At 35.6% G+C, this 11,482-nt stretch overlaps 1 protein-coding gene across 1 annotated transcript; it reads left to right on the plus strand.

Moving 5' to 3' along the window:
- Nucleotides 1-3,643: 3,643 nt before the first annotated feature.
- Nucleotides 3,644-11,177, plus strand: LOC143241930 (suppressor of tumorigenicity 7 protein-like). The gene is made up of 3 exons (XM_076485240.1): nt 3,644-3,766; nt 10,024-10,138; nt 11,059-11,177. The coding sequence occupies exons 1-3, from the start codon at nt 3,644-3,646 to the stop codon at nt 11,133-11,135; spliced, it is 315 nt and encodes a 104-aa protein (XP_076341355.1). The 3' UTR covers nt 11,136-11,177.
- The last annotated feature ends 305 nt before the right edge of the window (nt 11,178-11,482 follow it).

Here is an 11,482-nt window from a genome sequence, read left to right on the forward strand (position 1 = left end):
GTTTGCTGACTTTGGAAAGATAAGGTTTTTGTGTACTTTTATTGTTAATATTATTACCTATTATTTGGATTCTACAACTTGTTTTCATTAGTTCATCATTAGTCTTAGCTTATTTTTTCTACCATACCATTCACTTAGGCTTATCATAGCCTTGGTAATTTTAGAAATACCTGTAATCCATCTTATCCGTCATTAATTGTAGTTTTTTCCATTTACTTGGTTTGTGTGGAATTCTTGAGCCACTTAATGTAACTGTGTAACTGTTTCTTTCTTGTTGGTGTACCAGCATCTGCCTATTGCTTTCCTTCATTGTTTTGTGAGACTGTGACTCAGTAAACTGCCTTTTTGTATATATACCTCTTCTTTTTCAGAGATGTGTCCCTCTTTATCTTACTGGATCCTGCTCTGTGGGGAGTATTTCCTGACCAGGTATTACAGGATCCTGCTCTGTGGGGGAGTGGTGCCTGACCAGGTATTACTGGATCATGCTCTGTGGGGGAGTGGTGCCTGACCAGGTATTACTGGATCCTGCTCTGTGGGGTAGTGGTGCCTGACCAGGTATCACTGGATCCTGCTCTGTGGGGGAGTGGTGCCTGACCAGGTATTACTGGATCCTGCTCTGTGGGGTAGTGGTGCCTGACCAGGTATCACTGGATCCTGCTCTGTGGGTGAGTGGTGCCTGACCAGGTATTACTGGATCCTGCTCTGTGGGGGAGTGGTGCCTGACCAGGTATTACTGGATCCTGCTCTGTGGGGGAGTGGTGCCTGACCAGGTATTACTGGATCATGCTCTGTGGGGGAGTGGTGCCTGACCAGGTATTACTGGATCATGCTCTGTGGGGAGTGGTGCCTGACCAGGTATTACTGGATCATGCTCTGTGGGGAGTGGTGCCTGACCAGGTATTACTGGATCCTGCTCTGTGGGGAGTGGTGCCTGACCAGGTATTACTGGATCCTGCTCTGTGGGGGAGTGGTGCCTGACCAGGTATTACTGGATCCTGCTCTGTGGGGGAGTGGTGCCTGACCAGGTATTACTGGATCCTGCTCTGTGGGGGAGTGGTGCCTGACCAGGTATTACTGGATCCTGCTCTGTGGGGAGTGGTGCCTGACCAGGTATTACTGGATCCTGCTCTGTGGGGAGTGGTGCCTGACCAGGTATTACTGGATCCTGCTCTGTGGGGGAGTGGTGCCTGACCAGGTATTACTGGATCCTGCTCTGTGGGGGAGTGGTGCCTGACCAGGTATTCTTTGAATGTTCAAATCCACAGTTTCAAGTCATGTTGACTTGTATATTATAATTCCATGGCTACACAACACCCACTGCAGAGACGATGTGTTCCACAAGATTGTTTATAGGTTTATCTTCAGGATAAAATTATTTCATAAATTTGCTTGTCTTGTTCCAGACTGTGTTGACCCATGAACTGCATGAGTAAAGTAGAAGAGAATACCTACCCATCCATGCCATACCATATATTGAATACATTAGTATGGTCTACTTTTCAACATAGGGTTTTGTAGTCAATCATTGCGCTGTCTCAGGTGTTGTTCCTATGGGCTCTTTGCTACCATGTAGGTGTTAGAAAATTGTAATTTTATGAGTAACAAAATGTGCATACATTAGTATAATAATGGCATTCATGAAACTGGGGAAACAAGTAAAAATATTGCATTTATTATGAATGTGGTAAGAAAATGTCTTGATGACAAATGTAACTGACAGTAAGGAAATGTCTTGATGACAAATGTAACTGACAGTAAGGAAATGTCTTGATGACAAATGTAACTGACAGTAAGGAAATGTCTTGATGACAAATACAACTGGCAGTAAGGAAATGTCTTGATGACAAATACAACTGGCAGTAAGGAAATGTCTTGATGACAAATACAACTGGCAGTAAGGAAATGTCTTGATGACAAATACAACTGGCAGTAAGGAAATGTCTTGATGACAAATACAACTGGCAGTAAGGAAATGTCTTGACGACAAATACAACTGGCAGTAAGGAAATGTCTTGGCGACAAATACAACTGGCAGTAAGGAAATGTCTTGACGACAAATACAACTGGCAGTAAGGAAATGTCTTGACGACGAATACAACTGGCAGTAAGGAAATGTCTTGACGACGAATACAACTGGCAGTAAGGAAATGTCTTGATGACAAATACAACTGGCAGTAAGGAAATGTCTTGACGACATAAATATAACCGGCAGTAAGGAAATGTCTTGACGACATAAATATAACCGGCAGTAAGGAAATGTCTTGGCGACATAAATATAACCGGCAGTAAGGAAATGTCTTGACGACATAAATATAACTGACAGTAAGGAAATGTATTGATGACACAAAGATAACCTCAACAGTAAGGAAATGTATTGATTACATGAAGATAATTTTGACAGTAAGACACATCCTTAATGTTAATGTGTTAAAGGAGTTTCACATAACTCGTAGTGGTAATTAATGACAGCAGTATTTATTTACACAATATTTTATTAGTGGTTTGAAGAGTTAGAGAATTTGATGGCAGTTTAATAAAATACCAGTGTATCTTTATATTTAAAACATTTTGTTTTGTGTGAATTATGTAAAAGCAGTGTTATAGTTTGTATTTATCTTCTTTAAAATATCATTCAATTATTACAGTTGTGCAACAGCTTACATTCTTCTGGCAGAAGAGAGGCAACTACCATTATTGAGGTGAGACTTACTGAAGTAAAACTTAACTTTAGTACATCCTACTGCTAAAGCAAGGCTTTACTTTCTGTATTTTATGTACTTCTGGCATAAGACTAGGTCACTATTACTGTAGAAGTAAAGTTCAACATCTGTATGTTGTAATTTCTATATTTACATATCTTTGAAGAACAGAAGGTCACTACCATAACAAAGGTAATGTTTAATCTGTTCACATCTTATTAGTGAAGTAAAGTTTAACCTATGTACATCTTTCTTCATTTATGTATACATTTTATAAAGAACTGAAAACTACTCTTACCAATTTGGTCTTTAGATCTGAGTTCAGGATTGAGCTGTTTAATGACAGAAAAGTTGTTTAAATATTAAAACTCTCTTGGTACATTCCAGTCTACTGATAATTGATGTTTATTTACAGGCAGAAAAGTTTAAATATTAAAACACTCTTGGTACATTCCAGTCTTCTGATAATTGATGTTTATTTACAGACAGAAAAGTTGTTTAAATATTAAAACTCTCTTGGTACATTCCAGTCTACTGATAATTGATGTTTATTTACAGACAGAAAAGTTGTTTAAATATTAAAACTCTCTTGGTACGTTCCAGTCTACTGATAATTGATCTTTATTTACAGGCAGAAAAGTTGTTTAAGCAAGCTTTAAAAGTTGCAGAAACTCAGTACAGAAAGAGTCAACAACTACAACATCAAACAGCCCAATATGATGCTCTCGGAGTAAGTATCAGTTTGTTTTATTATTAACAATTATTTTACTGTCTGTATGTGGTATACTGTATAGAGTAAGTAACTGTCTTTTATATCATTAGAACTAACAGTTATTTTACTGTGTGTGCATGATATACTCTATATATGGAAAGTAGCTGTCTTTTATACCATTAGAACTAACAGTTATTTTACTATCTGTATGTGATATAGTCTGTATACAATGTTAGCATATTGTGTTTTTGCAGGACGAGACACTAACGTGCTGGTGTACATCAGAAGGAGGCTGTCAATGTGCACAAGAAAGCTTGGTAAACTGAGAGAAGCTGTCAAAATGATGAGAGATGTAAGGAAGTCTAGAAACACTCATGTTACTCTGTACTGGTTGATGTAAGGAAGTCTAGAAACACTCATGTTACTCTGTACTGGTTGATGTAAGGGAAGTCTAGAAACACTCATGTTACTCTGTACTGGTTGATGTGTTCATATTGATGTAAGGAAGTCTAGAAACACTCATGTTACTCTGTACTGGTTGATGTGTTCATATTGATGTAAGGAAGTCTAGAAACACTCATGTTCCTCTGTACTGGTTGTTGTGTTCATATTGATGTAAGGAAGTCTAGAAACACTCATGTTACTCTGTACTGGTTGTTGTGTTCATATTGATGTAAGGAAGTCTAGAAACACTCATGTTACTCTGTACTGGTTGTTGTGTTCATATTGATGTAAGGAAGTCTAGAAACACTCATGTTACTCTGTACTGGTTGATGTGTTCATATTGATGTAAGGAAGTCTAGAAACACTCATGTTACTCTGTACTGGTTGATGTGTTCATATTGATGTAAGGAAGTCTAGAAACACTCATGTTACTCTGTACTGGTTGTTGTGTTCATATTGATGTAAGGAAGTCTAGAAACACTCATGTTACTCTGTACATATTGATGTAAGGAAGTCTAGAAACACTCATGTTACTCTGTACATGTTGATGTAAGGAAGTCTAGAAACACTCATGTTACTCTGTACTGGTTGATATGTTCATATTGATGTAAGGAAGTCTAGAAACACTCATGTTACTCTGTACATATTGATGTAAGGAAGTCTAGAAACACTCATGTTACTCTGTACTGGTTGATGTAAGGAAGTCTAGAAACACTCATGTTACTCTGTACTGGTTGGTGTGTTCATATTGATGTAAGGAAGTCTAGAAACACTCATGTTACTCTGTACTGGTTGGTGTGTTCATATTGATGTAAGGAAGTCTAGAAACACTCATGTTCCTCTGTACTGGTTGTTGTGTTCATATTGACGTAAGGAAGTCTAGAAACACTCATGTTACTCTGTACATATTGATGTAAGGAAGTCTAGAAACACTCATGTTACTCTGTACATGTTGATGTAAGGAAGTCTAGAAACACTCATGTTACTCTGTACTGGTTGATATGTTCATATTGATGTAAGGAAGTCTAGAAACACTCATGTTACTCTGTACTGGTTGATGTAAGGAAGTCTAGAAACACTCATGTTACTCTGTACTGGTTGATGTAAGGAAGTCTAGAAACACTCATGTTACTCTGTACTGGTTGATGTAAGGAAGTCTAGAAACACTCATGTTACTCTGTACTGGTTGGTGTGTTCATATTGATGTAAGGAAGTCTAGAAACACTCATGTTACTCTGTACTGGTTGTTGTGTTCATATTGATGTAAGGAAGTCTAGAAACACTCATGTTACTCTGTACTGGTTGTTGTGTTCATATTGATGTAAGGAAGTCTAGAAACACTCATGTTACTCTGTACATATTGATGTAAGGAAGTCTAGAAACACTTATGTTACTCTGTACATATTGATGTAAGGAAGTCTAGAAACACTCATGTTACTCTGTACTGGTTGTTGTGTTCATATTGATGTAAGGAAGTCTAGAAACACTCATGTTACTCTGTACTGGTTGATGTGTTCATATTGATGTAAGGAAGTCTAGAAACACTCATGTTACTCTGTACTGGTTGATGTGTTCATATTGATGTAAGGAAGTCTAGAAACACTCATGTTACTCTGTACTGGTTGTTGTGTTCATATTGATGTAAGGAAGTCTAGAAACACTCATGTTACTCTGTACTGGTTGTTGTGTTCATATTGATGTAAGGAAGTCTAGAAACACTCATGTTACTCTGTACATGTTGATGTAAGGAAGTCTAGAAACACTCATGTTACTCTGTACTGGTTGATATGTTCATATTGATGTAAGGAAGTCTAGAAACACTCATGTTACTCTGTACTGGTTGATGTGTTCATATTGATGTAAGGAAGTCTAGAAACACTCATGTTACTCTGTACTGGTTGATGTGTTCATATTGATGTAAGGAAGTCTAGAAACACTCATATTACTCTGTACTGGTTGATGTGTTCATATTGATGTAAGGAAGTCTAGAAACACTCATGTTACTCTGTACTGGTTGATGTAAGGAAGTCTAGAAACACTCATGTTACTCTGTACTGGTTGTTGTGTTCATATTGATGTAAGGAAGTCTAGAAACACTCATGTTACTCTGTACATATTGATGTAAGGAAGTCTAGAAACACTCATGTTACTCTGTACATATTGATGTAAGGAAGTCTGGAAACACTCATGTTACTCTGTACTGGTTGATGTGTTCATATTGATGTAAGGAAGTCTAGAAACACTCATGTTACTCTGTACTGGTTGATGTGTTCATATTGATGTAAGGAAGTCTAGAAACACTCATGTTACTCTGTACTGGTTGATGTGTTCATATTGATGTAAGGAAGTCTAGAAACACTCATGTTACTCTGTACTGGTTGATGTGTTCATATTGATGTAAGGAAGTCTAGAAACACTCATGTTACTCTGTACTGGTTGATGTGTTCATATTGATGTAAGGAAGTCTAGAAACACTCATGTTACTCTGTACTGGTTGATGTGTTCATATTGATGTAAGGAAGTCTAGAAACACTCATGTTACTCTGTACTGGTTGATGTGTTCATATTGATGTAAGGAAGTCTAGAAACACTCATGTTACTCTGTACTGGTTGTTGTGTTCATATTGATGTAAGGAAGTCTAGAAACACTCATGTTACTCTGTACTGGTTGATGTGTTCATATTGATGTAAGGAAGTCTAGAAACACTCATGTTACTCTGTACTGGTTGATGTGTTCATATTGATGTAAGGAAGTCTAGAAACACTCATGTTACTCTGTACTGGTTGTTGTGTTCATATTGATGTAAGGAAGTCTAGAAACACTCATGTTACTCTGTACTGGTTGATGTAAGGAAGTCTAGAAACACTCATGTTACTCTGTACATGTTGATGTAAGGAAGTCTAGAAACACTCATGTTACTCTGTACTGGTTGATGTAAGGAAGTCTAGAAACACTCATGTTACTCTGTACATGTTGATGTAAGGAAGTCTAGAAACACTCATGTTACTCTGTACTGGTTGATATGTTCATATTGATGTAAGGAAGTCTAGAAACACTCATGTTACTCTGTACTGGTTGATATGTTCATATTGATGTAAGGAAGTCTAGAAACACTCATGTTACTCTGTACTGGTTGATGTGTTCATATTGATGTAAGGAAGTCTAGAAACACTCATGTTACTCTGTACTGGTTGATGTAAGGAAGTCTAGAAACACTCATGTTACTCTGTACTGGTTGTTGTGTTCATATTGATGTAAGGAAGTCTAGAAACACTCATGTTACTCTGTACATATTGATGTAAGGAAGTCTAGAAACACTCATGTTACTCTGTACATATTGATGTAAGGAAGTCTAGAAACACTCATGTTACTCTGTACATATTGATGTAAGGAAGTCTAGAAACACTCATGTTACTCTGTACTGGTTGATGTGTTCATATTGATGTTAGGAAGTCTAGAAACACTCATGTTACTCTGTACTGGTTGATGTGTTCATATTGATGTAAGGAAGTCTAGAAACATACATTCTTCAAACTATCATGTTACTCTGTACTGGTTGATGTGTTCATATTGATGTAAGGAAGTCTAGAAACACTCATGTTACTCTGTACTGGTTGATGTGTTCATATTGATGTAAGGAAGTCTAGAAACACTCATGTTACTCTGTACTGGTTGATGTGTTCATATTGATGTAAGGAAGTCTAGAAACACTCATGTTACTCTGTACTGGTTGATGTGTTCATATTGATGTAAGGAAGTCTAGAAACACTCATGTTACTCTGTACTGGTTGATGTGTTCATATTGATGTAAGGAAGTCTAGAAACACTCATGTTACTCTGTACTGGTTGGTGTGTTCATATTGATGTAAGGAAGTCTAGAAACACTCATGTTACTCTGTACTGGTTGGTGTGTTCATATTGATGTAAGGAAGTCTAGAAACACTCATGTTACTCTATACTGGTTGATGTGTTCATATTGATGTAAGGAAGTCTAGAAACATACACTCTTCAAACTCTCATGTCTCTCTGTACTGGTTGATGTGTTCATATTGATGTAAGGAAGTCTAGAAATATACACTCTTCAAACTCTCATGTTACTCTGTACTGGTTGATGTGTTCATATTTAAAGCACTTATGTTTTTATTTTTTTCTGTTGAAGCAATTGTATATTAGTGAACTAATGTTTACCATAAGTCCAAGTTTACTAAGTGTGTTTTAGATAAATTTTTAGTAAATGTTACAAGTCTGTTTTATAAAATTGTTAGTACTTTTGTTATTTTTCTGTTGATTTATATGAAGTCAATCTGACTCTGCTGTGGCTAGTCTGAATGAAAGGTTTTCTATTGATGTATATGAAGTCAATCTGACTCTGCTGTGGCTAGTCTGAATGAAAGGTTTTCTATTGATTTATATGAAGTTAATCTGACTCAGCTGTGGCTAATCTGAATGAAAGGTTTTCTATTGATTTATATGAAGTTAATCTGACTCAGCTGTGGCTAATCTGAATGAAAGGTTTTCTGTTGATTCATATGAAGTCAATCTGACTCTGCAGTGGCTAGTCTGAATGAAAGGTTTTCTATTGATTTATATGAAGTCAATCTGACTTAGCTATGGCTAGTCTGAATGAAAGGTTTTCTATTGATTTATATGAAGTCAATCTGACTCAGCTGTGGCTAGTCTGAATGAAAGGTTTTCTATTGATTTATATGAAGTTAATCTGATTCAGCTGTGGCTCATCTGAGTGAAAGGTTATTTTCATGTTAAGAATTAAAATCATTTTTATTTGTCTTGTAGTTTCAGGTTTGTTGTTCTTCTTATTTCAAGAACCTACTAGATAAATCTGTATATTTATCTTATTTTCTGTAACCTAAAACTAACTATAATGAATGGTGAAAAATTTGAAATAAAGTAAATAAATATTTTGTTTGAATGGTTATAAGAAACAATAACAATTATTTATTTTAAATCTTTGGGCAGCTTAGCTTTTCACACTGTTTTCATTTAATTTTTTTTCTTAACTATATAACTATCGTGGATAGCAACAAACCACCTTGTGGAAGTGTGAAGAGCTTAGGTTAAGCATAATTTTGGGTTTCATCATGTAGCATCTAACCCTGTATGTTCTTTGTGTGTTATTTGAGACAAAAATATTTTAAGATTTTTATCTAATCAAATAAGTTTTATTTTTTACCATTAAGTTACTTTTTTAAAAATACTAACAAATAAAACCTACATAAACATGAAGGAATACAGCATGTACTTCAGGGGTGAGACCTTTTTTACTTTCTAATCTCAGTCTTCATTAACCATAAGTCTCTGAGTTGGCTGTCCAAAACAAGTTTATGTGGTTCAAATACTAAAATGAGATGCTCCAAAGAAAATATAATTTATCAGGTTTTCTAACTGGCCTATAAACCTTGGATTCAATAGTTTGGGGAACTCTTTATAGATGGAGGGTTGTTGTGCAATTATTTGCATAAGAGAAACATTGGAATTAGTCATTTCCAGTTGAGGGGAAATAAAAGATGTGTAAAATTTTGTTTTCACTTAGATAGGTTCACTGAACAAGAATTGATATTTAGGTGACTGTAGGTAATGTACCTATAGGAAACATGCATGTATGTGTTTTCATACAGCAGAGCCAATTTGGGCAATCTGAGGGTAACTGAACCTATGATTTTATCATTGTAAATCCATAGACTTACTATTGTCCCATCAGGGGACGCTATAGGAAATACATTTTAGTATAGGAAAATTATAATTTTGAAAGTGTTCTGAAAATGTGCTCTGTGTAGAAGAAGCTTGTATGACCACCCACACTAAATAATATCACCTCCTTGTTGTCATTAATGGATTCAACTCTGGATTTTCATTCTCTCACCTGATATTTATTGTTTTAGAGATAATAACATGTCTTTATAGATGTATTTTAAACTATTCTGTTTGTAGTAAGTATGTATGTGATTGGAAAACATTTTTAAGATTTCTTGAAATAATATTTTTGTATTGTTTGTGTATCCAACATGAGACCTGGTACAACTATTAGAAAAACATCATTGAACTTAAATAAGCGATTAACAGTGGCAGTCTATGAAACTTATATTATAAAAGTACACACCATTGAAAAATTAGAAGAGCATTGTATTTTTGTTCTGGATTTACAGTTAATCAAAGAGTTTCCCATGATGAATGTCTTCAGTATTCAGGAAAATCTGATTGAGGCTTTACTGGAGATGCAAGCATATGCTGACGTTCAAGCTGTATTGGCCAAATATGACGGTGAGTGTTTTCAACACCTTAGTATTATGACATGAGTAGTGATGCAAAGTATACGTGCATATGTAAATAGTATCTTTATGCTACTTGAACAACAGTTGGTTACAGCTAACTAGAAGCTGTAAAGAAGTAGCTATCTGTGATTGGTCTAGATTAGGAGTTATTAAAAAGTAACTATCTGTGATTGGTCTAGAGTAGGAATTATTAAAGAAGCAGCTACCTGTGATTGGTCTAGATTAGGAGTTATTAAAAAGTAACTATGTGATTGGTCTAGAGTAGGAATTATTAAAGAAGCAGCTACCTGTGATCAGTCTAGATTAGGAGTTATTAAAAAAGTAACTATCTGTGTTTGGTTTAGGGTAGGAGTTATTAAAGAGGCAATAACTTGTAATTGGTCTAGGTTAAGAGTTATTAAAGAAGCAGCTATCTGTGATTGGTCTGTGTTATGAGTTATTAAAGAAGCAGCTATCTGTGATTGGTCTGTGTTATGAGTTATTAAAGAGGCAGCTATCTGTGATTGGTCTGTGTTATGAGTTATTAAAGAGGCAGCTATCTGTGATTGGTCTGTGTTATGAGTTATTAAAGAAGCAGCTATCTGTGATTGGTCTGTGTTATGAGTTATTAAAGAAGCAGCTACCTACCTATTATAACTACCTTATGATGTTCTGTAGGTCTTGATATTGGAAGCTAACGAGTTAGTTTTGTAAATTTTAATTTAATTAAAGCCATGATACCATTATTGTTGTAAAATCTGGACCATTTTAACTATGTGGGTGTTGAAACTCATGTTTTATAATACCAGTTGTGTGTATGTTTTGTTGTAAGAATCATTTTTTGAAGACATTATATAATTATTCCTTAGGTTTTTTACCATGTACACAACTTTGTTTTATGATCGTACAACTTTTCTTCATGTTTCTTAGATATCAGTTTACCTAAGTCAGCAACCATATGTTACACAGCAGCACTGCTCAAGGCCCGAGGAGTCAGTGATAAGTAAGTGGAAGTTTTTTTGTAACACTACTGTATGTCAATGATCTTATGTCATGAAATCAGAGGAGTCAGTGATAAGTAAGTGGAAGTTTTTTTGTAACACTACTGTATGTCAATGATCTTATGTCATGAAATCAGAGGAGTCAGTGATAAGTAAGTGGAAGTTTTTTTGTAACACTACTGTATGTCAATGATCTTATGTCATGAAATCAGAGGAGTCCGTGATAAGTAAGTGGAAGTTTTTTTGTAACACTACTGTATGTCAATGATCTTATGTCATGAAATCAGAAAATGGTTCATCAATTTTGAAAATTATTTATGAAGTCCTTTTCAGCAACTTATTGTGAATATGCA

Source organism: Tachypleus tridentatus, unplaced genomic scaffold (genome assembly GCF_004210375.1).
Source record: "Tachypleus tridentatus isolate NWPU-2018 unplaced genomic scaffold, ASM421037v1 Hic_cluster_1, whole genome shotgun sequence".
Classification (NCBI taxonomy): Eukaryota; Metazoa; Arthropoda; class Merostomata; order Xiphosura; family Limulidae; genus Tachypleus; species Tachypleus tridentatus.